Source organism: Mchenga conophoros, linkage group LG17 (genome assembly GCF_057382185.1).
Source record: "Mchenga conophoros isolate Kocher_MC1m ecotype Shallow Benthic linkage group LG17, M_conophoros_male_GT1.1, whole genome shotgun sequence".
NCBI classification, from domain to species: Eukaryota; Metazoa; Chordata; class Actinopteri; order Cichliformes; family Cichlidae; genus Mchenga; species Mchenga conophoros.
The window spans coordinates 18,696,123-18,714,128 of record NC_140542.1 but is presented as its reverse complement, the minus strand read 5'-3'; the positions used below and the strand labels follow the sequence as shown (position 1 = coordinate 18,714,128).

The following is an 18,006-nucleotide window of genomic DNA, read 5'->3' as shown; positions in this document are numbered from 1 at the left end:
ACCGAGGATACGTCCTTCAGAGGTTTTATTGTAAATATCTGGTAGTGCGGCTGAGTGAACACAGACTCTTGGGAGTGGAGCTCACATAAACAGAATGATGGATGCTGGATGTCCCTGAAACATTTGGATGTGTGATCTCTGTCAGCAGGCCTGAAGGCCTGTAGAAACCACAGTTTGCAGGCAGGGGGCTGGTATTTGATTTCCAGCCTCAGACATACAAACACAGAATATTCTTCATCAGTCCAAATAAGCTGAACTTTTTCCACTCTCTCTCTTTCGTAAAGCCTCAATATGATGAAAAAGGGATACCCAGGGGTGACACCATGTACCAAATCTAAATATACTACTTTTTAGAAAGTTTCTGGTAATATAATATAATGCAGTGTGTGATTGTGTCCTCTGTTATTTTTAGGTAGCTGTTGTCATCGTTAAAGTTTTCCACTGTTTTTACTGCTTGTCAGGTTTAGTCCAGGTCGACTCACCTATGACCAATGTTGGGCTGAAGATTGAGATCAGATGAACTCTACCACAGCCGATTAAATCACGAACAATACCATCAAACCCTGATTAAACGGTTTCTTTTTTTGAATAATCAGTGTTTTTTTGTGGTTTCAGGCTGCTTTGTGAAAGAAAAACTGTTTTAATGTGCTCTCCCAGAGTCCAACAGCTCTAAAAACCATGTCTTCCTCACATGAAGCACACATGTGGAGGTGTTATGAGGAAGGCGGGCTTCCTGCTGTGCAGCTAATTCTCCTCTTTGTTTGCCTTAATTACCATCACAGCTGGACAGCCTCTTTTTCCTCTACCCAGATCCCACACCTCAATCTCAAACCACCTCCCCCCACAGCCCAGGCAGGGATGGAGAGCAGAACAGACCCCTTTATCCCTAGACTCAGGGCCAAACTGAAATCGAACATCAGCAGATCCAAAGAGGCTGATGGAAAACTCACAGCTGGAGTTAGAACCTCTGAAGTTTGAAAACTGTAACCGGATCCTGAAAGTCTTCACAGAGGAAGCTCACTCAGACGTTACTTTGAGTTTGTGAGAAGCTCAATTTTCCAGGAAACAAATTGTAGGTGTGAGTGATCGTATAGCAAAGGGGCTGTGATAAGAAAAAGCTAGAACAAAGCCGAAAGAAAGGAAAGTGGGATTATTCTTGCGGCTTCATATTTATTCCTGGAACCTCTGGTTGCCTCCAACACCCTGTTGACCAATTTCTATGTGATGGACTTGTGTATAGTACAGTGTACAGTACTTACAGTGCATATATTCACACTTTGATGTGATTTAATTGACTGAAAGATGAAAAGAAGCCCACTGATCACACACTAGCCTAGCTGATTTTTCACCCTCAGCTTTAAGGCTTATACATTAATTCCCATCAATTAACTGGATATTTGGGATAACACTTTCACTGTGAGTCAGTCTGATGAGTAAACTGACACACAGGTGAGCCATAAAAGGAAAGTACCGTCACATCCTGTAACTTCATGTTTCTGAATGAAAAACTGACCCAAAAACGGAGCTGCTGGGCCTCTCCACGTAATCCCATTCAGACAAGACAAAAGCTTGAACTGATAGCCTGCCCAGCAGCCTTTAAACGCAGCAGCTGGTTGGGTTTCACTGCGAACAAAGCAAAGCAAAGCGGCCAGATGAGCCGTTGGCTGTGACAGGCCGGCACCGAAGGGTTTCAGTATCTCTTCAAATGAAGAGCTGTGTCCTGAGACGGCACGAGCAGCAGCAGCAGCAGAAGCAGCAGGTAGGACTTCAGAGCTCTGAAACATTCAGGGTGTGTTTTTCCCTCCCTGAACAATGAGGCCCCGGCCAGGCAGAGAGGGGAGAGAAAAGCTGCAGTGAAATGCCGAGCACACAACACATCCCCTCACCACAAGAGCTGCATTGTGTTTGGTACCTGATGCATTAATCATCCCGGTTGAACCGAGTCCAGCTCTGCGTTCCACTGTGGATTTGAAGAACCAGTTTTCCTCAAAGACTGTGTTGCTGCAACACAATGAACCCGACTGCAGAAACACTCGCTACTTCACTTCACCAGAGAAACTTTATTACAAACACTAAAAATGTCCCTCTTTGAAGCTTCTTACAAGCAGCTGTGAACTGAATTCCTGCAGGGTACAGTTTTTAGCATTACAGAGTAGCAAAGACAACTGCAACATCTTCAGACTGTAAGGAAGTCAATCTTTAATGCCCAAAAACTGTAAATAAAAGACGGATGCAGGTAGAATAACATTGCCAGGTAAAGCGTTTCAAGAATATCACCAAAGCTGGAGCCCAGACGTCTTGCGCCCTTTTCTTCGATGCGAACTTTTTTTCTTTTTTTTTTTTCAAAAAACAAAAGGACCCGCCTGTCGCCTGTCTGACTTGTTTAAAGATGAGATGATGGTTTCAAATCCTCTTTGAGGGGCTTCAGACTGGGGTGTAAAAGCACAAAACTGAAATAAGAGTTATAAGAGAGAGATATATAATAAGAGAATAAGAGTTCCTTGGAAAGTTCACATTTATTCTCTGGAAGTCAAAGTTCTGCATTTCTTAGAAATACAGATCATCTGATGGAGGAACTATGAATTGACTATGTGCACGAGACAATGCTAACTTCCTGGTTTGAGACCGGATGTGGGGTTGTGCATTTCCGGTAGCTTTACTTTGCGGTCAATCGCTACTGCGAAGATATACTCCAAAATCATGTCCAAAACTCGAAAACGGAAAGATTGCGTTAAGTTACAAAGAGCAGAAGGTGGGAACACTCACCGCTGTTGTGTCATAAAAAAATCTAATGATCAACTTTGACGTTTAAAGCGTTTAGATCGATCAGTTGTTTACATCACTCAACACAAGCAGAACTGCATCACTGCAGCAGAAGACACATCGTCCACATTCAGAAGCACATCTCTGTATAGTGACTGGTCTTATGATTTAAACAGGCAAATGTTCAGCATTCAAACTACAGGTGAAGAATAGTCAAACCAGATCTTTCCCCAGTTATGTCGATATCAGCTAGTCAAGTACACACCTACACAGCATGTTAACAAACCGTGAAAAAAGCCTCACAAAAAATGAATGATTGCTGGTAACGGTTTCTATACATTAGTATTTACGAAGGGTATGTTGTGACTTACCTTCAAAATTACAGTGGTCCCTCGCTATAACGCGGTTCACCTTTCACCTCGCTGTTTCACGGATTTTTTTAGTGCAAGTTTGCACGTTTTTTTTACGTCACATTGTGTCCTGATCGCTGCAGACGATCTCCTCCGTGACGTCTCTCCTGTACAGTACAGAATCGCTGCATCGATCGCTAGCAGTGTGACTCTGAAGTGCAGTACTGTATGTCCACCAAACGTTTTGCACCGTCAAAAAATAAATTTGGCTACTTGATTTCACCTATCGCTGGTTATTTTTAGAACATAACACCCGCGATAAACGAGGGACAGCTGAGAAATATAACATTTGAATCCCTTTTCTCTTTTGCTCTGAGGCGCGGGGGAAAAATATCGACAAGTCGATGAACATCATTTACAGATATATTGGGTAAATGCCCAAGACATCTAGAGAAATGTAAATCGCTGCTTGATTCATTTGCTCAACTTGTTTTGGACCGTAAACCAGGCGCGAATAGGACACCGGAAACAAAGCTCCCCACAGGAGGTTCCGCACCGGAAGTAGCATATGCTAACGTGCACATAGTCAATAGAGAAAAAGGTTATACAACTTGATTCACTTCCTTTTCGTTACCAAAAACTAGTTCAAGGTTAGGCACCAGTTTTAAAGTGCTTCTCAGGAAAATTACAGATGAAACAACAAACAAGTCCAGCTACAATCCAACACCATCCACTTCAAAATTACAGTGTGTACAACATCATTTAGCATTTGCCTCATGACATTAACATACAGAAACAGCTTTCTAAGGCATCAGCTAACTAATGTCTTCTAGGCTTTAAACTGAGATAGAATCACAGATAAATAAGTATCTCAAAGAGCCTTTTGGTTCCTTGGAAACTTTCCATCTTTAGTCTATGGAAGTACAAGATCTGACTTTTTCCTGCTTTAGAAACAAAGGTCACTGTGCTGGAGGACATGTTTAAACCCAAGCAGGTTTCTGGAACTTTATTCTTTTTTTTTTTTTATACTTGACACCAAAATCTAGTTCAAGTTTAAGTATTGCTTTGGACCACAAACTAAAACTGCCTCAGGGGAAACTTAAATATGGGCCAATGAACAATTCCAGCTGAAGTTTAAAAGCTTCTACCTTAATATTTTGTTGGTGTTGTCATGAACTGGTACTGTCACAAAATTGGGGATAAAACAAGTCCAACTAGAACCTAAAATGGTCCACTGAACTTTAGTGCAGCCCTCATCCTTAACACATCCAACTTTTAGTTCCTTGGAAACTTCCCAAACTTCAAGCTGCTTGAGACGTCATCATGTTAGGAAGTTTAAAGAAGGTTTCCCAGACTTTATTCTGTCCTTAGCCAAAAACTAAAAGATGTACAAGTCCAGCTAGATTTTAATGTGTCAGTTCGTATTTTGGCACAAGATAACTCGACAACAGGTTTTAATGCATCTTTGCATACCTTCAGACTGAGGCAGAAATACCGATAACAAAGAGCTGAAGGTTTGCTGGAACATTCCTAAACTGCGGTCCCAGGAAATGAAAGTTCTGGCAATTTGGGGTGCTTTAGGGGGGGGGGGGGGGGGGGGGGGGAAAAAAAAAAAAAAAAATCATAGAGGTTGCTTAAAAGACGTTGGAAAATTAAAAGATCCTGGAACACTTCATATTCTTTAAATCTTCAGAATTACTATAATCATTTTTATATTGCAGTCATCAGCCCATCACATGTGGAGGGAGTTTATCTGTCCACAAGCTCACGGCTGAGGGGTCTACCTCCTCTCTGCAGAAACAACATTTTCTCCCCTCATCCATGACTGAGTGGAGCTGGCGTGTTGCTGCTGCAGTACCTTCGTCTGGCTTAGTAACCGCTGGAAAAACAAAACAGCTGCTGCGGCAACAATGGGCCTTTGTGAAACGCACGCAACCAAACAAAACAAGAGAAAACAGGGACGACTGCATTGGAGAAGGAGCCCCAGAGCGCGCTGCTGCCGAGCTAATGAGACGCACAGTGGGGACTGCGGCTGATTAAATCAGAAGCTGCTGTCGTTGTTTTACTGGAGCGTAATCACAGCTTTGTTCAACACTGCTCTTCATCCTGCCAAGTGTTCCTCACTCATGTTGGGAGCGTCATCAATCAGATCACATCCATGTTTAACATTTAAAACACGTTTCCTCCATGTTTCAGCCTCTGTCTGGACCAAATTCTGCCGCTTTCTCTCAAAACACAAGACAGTAAAGCTGAAAAAACGAGCTTCAGTTGATCCTCACTTCCTCTGATTAAATGTTTGTTTGTCTGCACTTGGCCATATTTTTTATGTTCACAAGACGTGGACAAAAATAGAACATCTGCATACACTAGCTTGGCTCAAAGATTCAGTCGGTGTGTGCTGTCATTTACCTGTTTTTAACCTGGCATTGGTTATCAAATCTTGACATGATCAGTTTTCTCAACATGTGGCTGTCTGTGTTCACAGCAGCAGAAAGAGGATGAAGGAAAATATTCAGTTTTAGTCACAAAACCAGCCGATTACCATCTGTGAACGAGGTGTACAGACTTTTAAATAATCACCTGTCCTGTTCACTGGATTCTGCAATAGTCTTTTATAAATTACTCTGGGTTTTAAACATGCTGGGTAACCTTTTCCCAGATTAAATGCTTTTGATATTCAATGTTTGAACAGACTGTAGCATAACTTAAAAACTGAGATGTTCCTTGACTCTCTGGAGGCCTCAAACAGCCTGCAGACTTTTATGTGAAAGACTCTGGATGAATTTAAAATCCAAAGGATGCCTCTCCTCTACTGCTAGCATCATCAGTGAGCAACACTAGCTAACCTCAGAAACGTAGGTCTCTAAACATTAGCGAGTGAAGAGCTCTGAGCACAACAAACTTCACTCATGGTCAGAACTAACAGTCAGCACGTGGGTCGTTACAGTAACGGCCGGTTAGCTGTAACTGGGTGGCACAGCATGTTTCTGACACTGTTAGCTTCATCATATCCAGGTCATCTTCCCTAACATTACTCTGAAGCTCAGGTACACAGTGTAAACTCTGCTCTGAAGAATCTTGAAATGCTCTGACACCGCTGAAAATAAACAGATGAACACTCGTAGTTTTCTGTTAATATCCAGGTGAGGCTTCGGAGCCAAAGGCAAAGTGAACAGTTGTTGGCAGAGCACTCCAATAACCCGGTTTCATCAGACAAACAACTCAAAAACAAACCAGACAAAAACAAGAGTGGAGCTCAGAGTGAAGTATCAGAGAGGGATCAGCCTCCTGCATGTGCCAGCGGCTCGGCGAGACTTTTATCTCCAACACAGCGGTGGATCAAACAGCGAGCGGGAAGAGTTTCCATGAATAGAAACCCAAGAGAGAAGAGAAGGGAAGACGGTGAGAGGCAGCGCGACGGGCCCGGATTTAAATAAAACTAATGAATACATTACAGGCCTCTTTTATCTGCACCCTAATGGATTTACATCGTAATCCAACCTCTCCCAAGAGGAAGACGCTGGCAGCACTGGGAGAGGGAAAGAGATGATGAAGGACAGGAAGAGGAGTGAGTGCTGGCCATGACAGTGTCGAGGCCGCGAGCTTTGGCGATGAATTAGGATCAGCAGGTGGAAGATGCTCAGGCAGAAACATCAAACTTCAGGAACACAGGAGAGTTTGAAAGAGCCGTAAAACCCATTTTAACAATTTAAATCAATAAAAATCACCTTTCAAGCAAGAAACTGCTAATTGTCGTCTGTTTTAGACTAAAGTGGGAATTATTTCCAAACAAGCTTTTGTTAAATAATTTTTATTATTTTCTATTTTTATTAAATTCTGCAGTAAACTCACAGGCACATCACCCTGAAGACCACAGTCTGTGTCCCGTTTGGACCTTTGTGTTTTACACTTCATCTTTTTGTACTTCCACTTTCAGTTGCTGGTTAGGTTTAGGAAAGGCTTGTGGTTTGGGTTTAGGCCACAGTTGTAATCTTGTACATTGCAAAATGAGACGGTCCAAGGGCAACAGCCCCGTCTCACCGACGCCAACGCAGGACACTTTGTGGGTAAATGAAACTTTCAGAAAACTACATTATTTCACACCCTGGGAGTAGCAGAGTCCTTCCTGGCTCAAATGGGGCTCTGATGCTTAACATATTTAACAGAAATCTGCTTCTTCCTGCCACGACTGACTACCTGATAAACAAAATGTCGATTACATTTAAGCAAATAACTATACAATTAACAAATCAGCAGATTATTAGTATTTTTCATTTTCCTTTTGCTCTTTAGTGGGTGCCAAAAATAGAAATACACAGGAAAAAAAAAACTCACATCCACCAGTTTTTAAATGATCCTTAAAAAGAAAAAGAAGAAAAAGTGTCCCGACAAAAGGTTTGCACACTACTAATCTTTCCCACCATTTACAACAATGTCTAAAAGTGCAGTATGAAGAGTGTGTGAAAGTGCGTGCTGTATACCAGAGCGCAAAGTCTTCCCAGCCTCTTGCCTGGAAACAAACCATCTTGCAAAACTCATATACTCGTGCTGTGCCATACGAGAGAAAAAGTAAGAAGTAGGATGACTAAAGCAGGGGCCTATCATATCGCTAAAGACAAGGTCGCCATCCCATTTTTTGCACAAAGTACTAGATGATATACATCTACAGCTGTATGTTAATAAAAGTCCCTTTGTGATATCTGGGACACGTAGCTCTCAGGGCTCTAGAGTGCAACCAATTTGGTTTGATCACACATGGGACCTAATTTCTCAATGGTGCGACTAAAAAAATAATAATAATAATAATAAAAATCCTAGTTGCGACCAGGCATTCGAGTAAAAATAAATAAATAAATAAATAAATAAAAAATTCTGTCTCCGTGTGTGTTCAACAACAGCCACAGATTATGCACATATTGTGGTCTAAACCAATCAGAGATAGTCAGGGGAGACCTCTCTGATTGGCCGTGGTCCACATATCCTGTCAGCCAGTGCAGGGGGATAGACAGAGGTGACTAGGTGCTGCAGGTTTTGTCACTCTCCAGCAAAAATTCACTGAACCAGCAACAAAAGATCCAAACTACACTTCACATTTGATAAACATCGTCATCAATTCCCTCTTACTTTTGCCGTTTTGCTTCCACCATGATAAAGCTCACACTTCCTGCACAGCTCTCTCTCTCTCTCTCTCACTTCAAGAACAGTTTCCCATCTCAAATCTCCGTTTTCTGCATTATTTGTTTGCTTATTACCCACTAGTCTAACGTTTACAGCAGGGGTGCCCAATCCCGGTCCTCGAGAGCTACCGTCCTGCAGCTTTTAGATGCATCCTTGTTCCCACACACCTGAATCAAATGAATGGCTTGTTATCAGGCCTTTGCCAAACATGATGGCATGCTGAAGAGATCAAACCATTTGATTCAGCTGTGTTGGAGTAGGGATGCATCTAAAAGCTGCAGGATAGTAGCTCTCGAGGACCGGGATTGGGCACCCCTGGTTTACAGCAATGTTTGCTGCTGGGTTTTTTTCCTTCCCAAAAATGACCTCTGACAAGAAAGCCTCAATTCTGCTGTTCAATGCAGAAGAAATGTAAACTTTTTAAAATGAAGCTAAATTGCAAAACTCTCAGCTGTGTCTCTAATAAAGCCTATGTAACTTTGCTTTGGTTTACTTCAGCAAAATCAGGTAATGTTCAAAGTTCATGCTTTTCTTCCGTTTTTGTTCTACTGCACTTTCAAGACAGTTACCTGCTATAAAAGCCATGCTAGGAAAATCTCCTTCATGTTTATCTGTGTTTTATCCTCAGTTACTTTGACAAAGAGGCATCTGCTGTGATGCTTACACTTCTGATGAAGTCTCACAAGTGTCAGTACTGATCAGTGATCAGAATTATAATATTTGTGACTCAAAACTGAATCGAATTGAACAGGGAATCGAATCGGGGACCGAATCGAATTGGGATCTTGTGAATCAGAATCGAATGGATTATAGAAATCAGTGACGATACCCAGCCCTAGTGAGTAGCCTAGGCCCGAGAGAAGTGGATGTAGCTGTGGGTAATAAGAAAAGATGAAAAGAAAGATTGATAACTTTTTTGTGAAGTAAAGCCTGATCCATCTGAAATTCATAGCCAGTCCTCTGACACGGAGCCATAAACCTCTCAGGTTATGTCTAACACTGGTCCGGAGACGGCATCAGATAATGAGCCACAAACGATCGACTCCGATCGCACTGAAAGTAAAAGGGGGAAAGTGTATACATTTCAAAGACAGTGGCTTGAGCAGTTTCCCTGGCTAAGATAGAGTAAAGCTGAGAATATGATGCACTGCATTTACTATCGTGAGTGTGGAAAGACCATGGCCAGCAATACTGCATTTGTGACTTTGAATTGAAATACTTAAAAAACACAGTGTATCCAGAAAACACATTATATGTCACGATAAATGCACTGCCCAACTGTCCCCCTCTCTCCACTGCCTTTCAGGGGCAGGCAGCAGCAAGCAGTTCATTAAGTTTAACATTGCCAAAGCACTTTAAGCACAAGCACTTTTTCAATAGCTTATCTTTCCTGTAGAACTGCGCTCCAAATAAAGAAATTTGTTTTGACAAGATTCTTAGTTAATCATTTACAAATCAATCTTGTCTGTATGGACAGCAATTTAAAAAAAAAAAAAAGAAAAAAAAAGTGAACATGTGAAAGTGCAATGTTAAGCGATGCAGCTGAAAAATTTGGGTGCGCCTAACTCTTGTGCTGGTGCACATAAGAAAAGAAAAAAAAAAAAGTTAGGCGCACCAGCGCAACCATGGCAATAGTTAGTCTAGAGCCCTGGGTTTGACTAAGAACTGTCTTTTTAACCCTTACATATGGGGTAAAATAATATATATATATATATATATATATATATATATATATATATATATATATATATATATACATATATCGAGATACATAATAAGGTTGGGCAACTATTGACGATAGGCTGACGATAGCCTCAGCCTATGGTCGATCACAGTTTTGACTATGTTAAAAAAAAAAAAAAAAGAGAACGAAACATTTTAATTAAATAAAAAACCACAATGGTGAGGAGGGAAAAAAGAGCAACTGGCATATTTTTTTCCACTATACAGTGGTCCTTCGTTTATAGCAGGAGTTACATTCTAAAAATAACCCGCGATAGGTGAAATCCAACAAGTAGCCAACTTTCTACAGCAGTGGTCCCCAACCCCCGGTTCGTAAGTCGTTTGGTACCGGGCCGCGAGAGTTGAGGCTCAGGCGTGAAATGTATGGTTTTCAGGGTTTTTATCGGTTTTCAGCGTTATTTTGTTATCGTTTACTCGGTTTTCCTTGGTCTTTTCATGTGTGTTATGAATAAATTTTCTTTTTTTTTCGGTACCGGTACTAGTTTTATTTTATTGTATTTATACTAGATATATTATAGATATATTATACTAGATATATTATATTTTTTTTTTTTTTTTTTTTTGCACTAACTTGTCTTGTAGCACCTTGGTTCCTGGAGGAACGTTGTTTCGCCTCACTGTGTATTTTTAAACTGTATATGGTTGAAGTGACAATAAAGTTGAACTTGAACTTGAACTTGAACTTATCCGCAACACCTTGAAGGCCGGTCCATGAAAATATTGTCGGGCATAAACCGGTCCGTGGCGCAAAAAAGGTTGGGGACCGCTGGTCTACAGCCAATCAGGACGCAGAACACAATGTGCTGTAAGAAAAAAAAAAAAAAAAAAAAAAAAAAAACATGCAAAAGAACATGAAAAAAATCTGTGAAACAGCGAGGCCGCAAAAGGTGAACCGTATTATAGCACAGGACAACTGAAGCCGTGTTAACAGGCCGGTCCAGTGTTTTTCTGTCGACCTCGACCTAACAACACATAAGTCAAAAATCAAAACGTCTCTTCCAGGGAACATGGAAAAAAAAAAAAAAAAAAAAAAAAAAAAAATCATCTCTGGTGTAAAGTGAAGTCTTTTCTGCTATTTGGTGCATCTCAAATAAATACACCAAAATGTATTTGACAGGGAGAAGCACATTTACTTTATCAGGTTTTAGCAATTTGTTTAACAATATTACCAGCGGTCCTGAAAACGCGTTCTAAAGTGTGCTTGTGGCTGGTATACACAGCTATATGTGTGACATCAATGTGAAACGTTTTTCATGCATTTTCCACCAAGCCAGTGGATCATCTTCTCCGTCTACAGCCTCCACACTGAGGTAATAGTCCATTTCTATCTGCGCCTTCTCCTCCAGTGTGCAATTTGGCAATTAGTTCATCCATGTTTGGACTTCTTCTGTGCTCTAAATTAGAGATGGACCGATCCGATATTACGTATCGGTATCGGTCCGATACTGACCTAAATTACTGGATCGGATATCGGAGAAAAATAAAAAATGTAATCCGATCCATTAAATATCACGAAAGCACCTCACAAAACTTGCAACACGCCGTAACTCACCTCAGAACGTTAGCACGTCGGAGCAGTATGCATCACGTGATAGAGCGGCTGTGGCATGCAGGACCTGTCGGTGGTCTGGATAGCATTTGGAGCTTCGCTAGCAACCCGGCATTTCATCTCCGACAAAGTTATCCCGAGAGAAGTAAAGCAAGTGTGTAAGTCCATCTCTGAATGTAAAGCATTCCTGCGTTAAGCTTAACAAGCGACTGCCTCTCCTGCTGCTACTTCAATCATGAAACTGCTTAATGATCAGCTGATCGGCTTTTCTGTCGCGAGTCAGTCTCTTTTGTTTGTTTTTGGTCCACTTTGCACCAGAAAGAGGAAACCAGCGGCTGAACAACAGCAGCACGTTTAAGCTTGATAAGCTGTTGTTAGAATTTATTTAATATTACTTTCTACACCAGGATCTTTTTCTACGTAGCTGACGCTGGTAACTGTGCAGGGGCGGATCTAGCAAAGTTTAGCCAGGGGGGCCGATAGGGCATTAACAGGGAAAAGGGGGCACAAAGACATACTTTTCTTTCTTATTCTCATTTAAAATGTCTAGCTTTTAATAAATAATTATCTGACACCCAAAGTTTTAATTTGATGTAAAATGAATAGAAGTCAATTACTGTACAGTGGGGCAAAAAAGTATTTAGTCAGCCACCGATTGTGCAAGTTCCCCCACCTAAAATGATGACAGAGGTCAGTAATTTGCACCAGAGGTACACTTCAACTGTGAGAGACAGAATATGAAAAAAAAAAAAATCCATGAATCCACATGGTAGGATTTGTAAAGAATTTATTCGTAAATCAGGGTGGAAAATAAGTATTTGGTCAATAACAAAAATACAACTCAATACTTTGTAACATAACCTTTGTTGGCAATAACAGAGGTCAAACGTTTACTATAGGTCTTTACTAGGTTTGCACACACAGTAGCTGGTATTTTGGCCCATTCCTCCATGCAGATCTTCTTGAGAGCAGTGGTGTTTTGGGGCTGTCGCCAAGCAACACGGATTTTCAACTCCCGCCACAGATTTTCTCTGGGGTTGAGGTCTGGAGACTGGCTAGGACACTCCAGGACTTTCAAATGCTTCTTACGGAGCCACTCCTTTGTTGCCCGGGCGGTGTGTTTTGGATCATTGTCATGTTGGAAGACCCAGCCTCGTTTCATCTTCAAAGTAGGGTGACCGTGGCTCAGGGGGTTGGGAATCGCATCTGTAACCGGAAGGTCGCCGGTTCGATCCCTGGGCTCTCTGTCCGGGTCGTTGTGTCCTTGGGCAAGACACTTTACCCTTCTTGCCTACTGGTGTTGGCCAGAGGGGCCGATGGCGCGATATGGCAGCCTCGCTTCTGTCAGTCTGCCCCAGGGCAGCTGTGGCTACAACTGTAGCTTGCCTCCACCAGTGTGTGAATGTGAGAGTGAATGAATAGTGGAATTGTAAAGCGCTTTGAGGTTCTCGATTATTATTATTATTATTATTATTATTATTATTATTATTATTATTATTAAAGTTCTCACTGATGGAAGGAGGTTTTGGCTCAAAATCTCACGATACATGGCCCCATTCATTCTGTCCTTAACACGGATCAGTCGTCCTGTCCCCTTGGCAGAAAAACAGCCCCATAGCATGATGTTTCCACCCCCATGCTTCACAGTAGGTATGGTGTTCTTGGGATGCAACTTCGTATTCTTCGTCCTCCAAACACGACGAGTTGAGTTTATACCAAAAAGTTCTACTTTGGTTTCATCTGACCACATGACATTCTCCCAATCCTCTGCTGTATCATCCATGTGCTCTCTGGCAAACTTCAGACGGGCCTGGACATGCACTGGCTTCAGTAGCGGAACACGTCTGGCACTGCGGGATTTGATTCCCTGCCGTTGTAATAATAATAATAATAATAATGATAATGGATTGGATTTATATAGCGCTTTTCAAGGCACCCAAAGCACTTTACAATACCACTATTCATTCACTCTCACATTCATACACTGGTGGAGGCAAGCTACAGTTGTAGCCACAGCTGCCCTGGGGCAGACTGACAGAAGCGAGGCTGCCATATCGCGCCATCGGCCCCTCTGGCCAACACCAGTAGGCGGTAGGGTAAAGTGTCTTGCCCAAGGACACAACGACCAGGACAGAGAGCCCAGGGATCGAACCGGTGACCTTCCGGTTACAGATGCGATTCCCAACCCCCTGAGCCACGGGGGGTTGAGTTGTAGTGTGTTACTGATGGTGACCTTTGTTACTTTGGTCCCAGCTCTCTGCAGGTCATTCACCAGGTCCCCCCGTGTGGTTCTGGGATCTTTGCTCACCGTTCTCATGATCATTTTGACCCCACGGGATGAGATCTTGCGTGGAGCCCCAGATCGAGGGAGATTATCAGTGGTCTTGTATGTCTTCCATTTTCTGATGATTGCTCCCACAGTTGATTTTTTTCACACCAAGCTGCTTGCCTATTGTAGATTCACTCTTCCCAGTCTGGTGCAGGTCTACAATACTTTTCCTGGTGTCCTTCGAAAGCTCTTTGGTCTTGGCCATGGCGGAGTTTGAAGTCTGACTGTTTGAGGCTGTGGACAGGTGTCTTTTATACAGATGATGAGTTCAAACAGGTGCCATTCATACAGGTAACGAGTGGGGGACAGAAAAGCTTCTTACAGAAGACGTTACAGGTCTGTGAGAGCCAGAGATTTTCCTTGTTTGAGGTGACCAAATACTTATTTTCCACCCTAATTTACAAATAAATTCTTTACAAATCCTACCATGTGAATTCATGGATTTTTTTTTTTTTTCACATTCTGTCTCTCACAGTTGAAGTGTACCTCTGGTGCAAATTACTGACCTCTGTCATCATTTTAAGTGGGGGAACTTGCACAATCGGTGGCTGACTAAATACTTTTTTGCCCCACTGTATATAGTAACTATGAAGTCTAATATGCCCTAGTAAGTAGGGCTGGGCGATATATCGAGTTTTTAAAAAAATATCGATATATTTTCATACGAGATATAAGATGTGACAATATTGTTTATATCGATATAGTCTATGTTACGTTATAATTATACTTGTGGAGCCGCAGGTTTGCCTCTCTTTCGTCCACTTTTGTCTCTACGCAACGTTACTCGGCCTCGCCTCTCCTTCACTGAACACAACTCCGCCTCCCCCATAGCTTCACCTCCAGGCAATGACAAGATGAAAGCGGAAAATCTCCGTTAGCGAGTTACCGTGCGTGGGGCTGGGCGACGTCAACGTGTTAGCGAGCTAACCGCGCTAACGAGCTAACCGCGCCAACGACATGCAGCCCGGAGGGGCTGCACGGCCTAAAATCCTTTCATTTTCTCAAAAATCGACAGTGCACCTTATGTATGAATTCTGGTTGTGCTTACTGACCGCGAACAGATTTTATGTGGTACACAGCGCTCAGCAATCTGTCAAAAAATGTTCTAATATGACTTTGCTAAGCTACGGAGCTGCACCGCTTGATGGATTGTCGGAGGATTACGGCTACCGAGGAGGAGCCTCGCGGAGTGATACGTACTGTGTGTGTATAAGGACCACAAATGGCACCTGTTCAGAGACGTGGTGCAGCTGTGAAATCTGTCTCTTTGTTATTATGCTCAGCGTCTATTTTGACTGCACAATTGTGAGCTTTTTGTTATGCAAGTAACTAAGTACTCTTTAAATTACCAGAATAGGGATGATGGTGTAGGTTTAAGTAAATTAGATAGATCAGTACTGCTGAACTATGAAATATTTTGGGTGCAGTGTATTTTTTGCATACAGGTATAACACAATAGCTTTAGTGTTTTGTTTTTTAAAACTTGAGTGTGAATTTGCACAAAATGCAGCACGATATTAAACAAAACAACAAAGTTTTATTCATTAAGAAAAACACTATATCGGATTCATATCGGTATCGGCAGATATCCAAATTTATGATATCGTTATCGGTCATAAAAAAGTGGTATCATACCATCTCTACTATCAACATGTCCTCCCCAAGAGGACAATGAATCACCCCCTCCCACAAAAGAGAGATAACAAAAAAAATCCTCAAGTGTTGACCCAACCCCCCCCCCCAAAGACCAGCTGCTAACATTTTGGCCTAAAGGGGAAGAACCAAAAATGCCTTTTTCAGACAGAAGAAATTATTATTAGTTTGAACTAGGAATCATACAAAGCTCCAAGAACAAAAACAGAGCTGGAAAGAAGCAGATCAGAGTAGTGTAACATCATCTGCCAAACCTCTCAGTAACCTTCAAATGGATCAAGGATCAACTCGGAACCAAACCACCAGCTACATCCTGACATTCTTCTCCTGCAGGCCGGAAACCAGCCAGATGATCAGACTCACCCTCGTTCTGGATCCAGGGCGATGGCTCTCGGCTGGTCCAGCTCCTGCCAGAACAGAACCTTCCTCAACGATCCGTCCAGCTCAGCCACTTCAATCCGATTGGTTTCTGAGTCTGTCCAGTAAAGTTTACTCCCTAACCAATCACACGCCAGTCCATCTGGGGAGGCCAGACCTGATACCACCGTCTCCAATGCACTAGCCCCCGACTGGTTGAAGAAGGTGCGTTTGATGGCCTCCTCGCTCACATCACTCCAGTAGATGAGGCCCTTGGAGAAGACATAGTCCACAGCTGCGGCGTCCTCCAACCCTCCAACCACCACCGTGGCGTTAGCCTTCTCATGTGCCGCATCCACGAGCCGAAGATCTCGCCTATTCGCATATAGTAATAGAGGCTCACCTGGAAGACACGGAAATATCATTAGGATTGCACAAATCAAAAAAACAAAGACATAAACATAGTTTTACAACATAATGCCTCATGAAACTGCCCTGAACCTCCACCGTTTGGATGTAAACAACAGATGTTTCAGAAAGCAGCAGCCATGCTGTATTCCTAGAATATTTAAAGGTAGAATGGGAGAGAGAGCCTTCAGTTTTCAGGCACCTCTTCTGTGAAACCAGCTTCTAGTTTGAATTTGGGAAACAGAGACTATCTCTGCTCTTAAGATTAGGCTTAAAACTTGCCTTTTTGCTAAAGCATATAGTTAGGGCTGGATCAGGTGACCCTGAATCCTCCCTTAGTTATGCTGCAATAGGTGTAGGCTGCTGGGGGATTCCCATGACGCATTGAGTATTTCATTTTCAGTCACCTTTCTCACTCAACATGTGTTAATAGACCTCTCTGCTGAATCACACTTGTTATTAATCTCTGGCTTTCTTCCACAGCATGTCCGTCATCCTGTCTTCTTTCTCTCACTACAACCGTTCGCAGCAGATGAGCCTGGTTCTGCCAGAGGATTCATCCGGTTAAAAGGGAGTTTTTCCTTCCCGCTGCGCCAAAGTGCTTGCTCATAGGGGGTCATAATTGTTGGGGTTTTTTTCTCTGAATGTATTATTTTAGGGTCTACTTTACAATATAACGTGCATTGAGGCGACTGTTGTGATTTGGCGCTATATAAATAAATAAAATAAATCGAATTGAAAATTGAATTGAATCATGCTTCTTTTCCTTTAACACAATGCTGGTGCTTAATCTAGAACTGGTTCTGATTGATCCCAGTGCCAACTGTCAGGTGCTACCTGAGCATGAGGTTAGAGCAACTAGAATCAGTGATTTCAGGAGAAATACATCAGTCATCTCCACTATGATTTGCTTTCCATGGAAATTATCCAAACTTCATCTAGAATTGTTATATAATCCTTTTTAAACTGTAAAAATGTAGACTGGACTCTGGACTCTTAAGCAGCTCCAGCAGCACTACAGATCTGCATCTGGGAAAAGATCCGGATCCAGTGCCAAACGTGGGACTGTCTGCATGTCTCCACCAAAAACGGTTGGTGTTTGTGCAAAAAAAAAAAAATGCAACACCAGCAGAACACGGCTATGGAGGATCTTCTTTAAGAACGTCACCAGTGACTGCAGACCCAGCCCACACATTGTGTCCACCATGACATCTGAGACAGCACTGCTCTGTGATAGTCATCTCTTGAACCTCTTGAAATGCGGACTGGTTCCCAACAAACACTAATGCAGAACCAGCTCTGTCCCAGCAGCAGTAAAAGTGTTACCCACGCTGTGGAAATATGGTCCAATAAGAGGCCCGCCATCTTCTCAGCAGCCATGCCTCCCCCTTTAGCCTTGATGTTTTCTGTTCAACAACCTGACTGAAGCAGAACGAGCTCTCAAAGCGAGCAGCGCAGTCCAAGCATGACACGGCGTGCTGACGAGCAGCCAGAGACTCTCAGCGGCATCCTGGCTCTGAGCCCAACCCACAATCTGACACATCGAGGCGACCATGAGCCCCACGGCACCCGCTGCCTGCTGGCCTGTTTTCACTCCACTCGAAGGGGGTGGGGGTGGAGGGGGGTTTCCTTCTCCAAATATTTACTGAACCAAGACATCAAAACTTCAATTTCAG

At 42.6% G+C, this 18,006-nt stretch overlaps 1 protein-coding gene across 4 annotated transcripts in view; it reads right to left on the bottom strand.

The window, feature by feature from the left end:
• Positions 1-18,006, bottom strand: part of lrp6 (low density lipoprotein receptor-related protein 6) — a 45,909-nt gene that overhangs the window by 24,348 nt on the left and 3,555 nt on the right. For all 4 annotated transcript variants that reach the window (XM_085250816.1, XM_085250818.1, XM_085250817.1 and 1 more), the window contains exon 2: positions 15,929-16,325. In XM_085250816.1, coding sequence (XP_085106942.1) covers positions 15,929-16,325 — 397 coding nt within the window. The remainder of the gene's footprint in view (positions 1-15,928; positions 16,326-18,006) is intronic.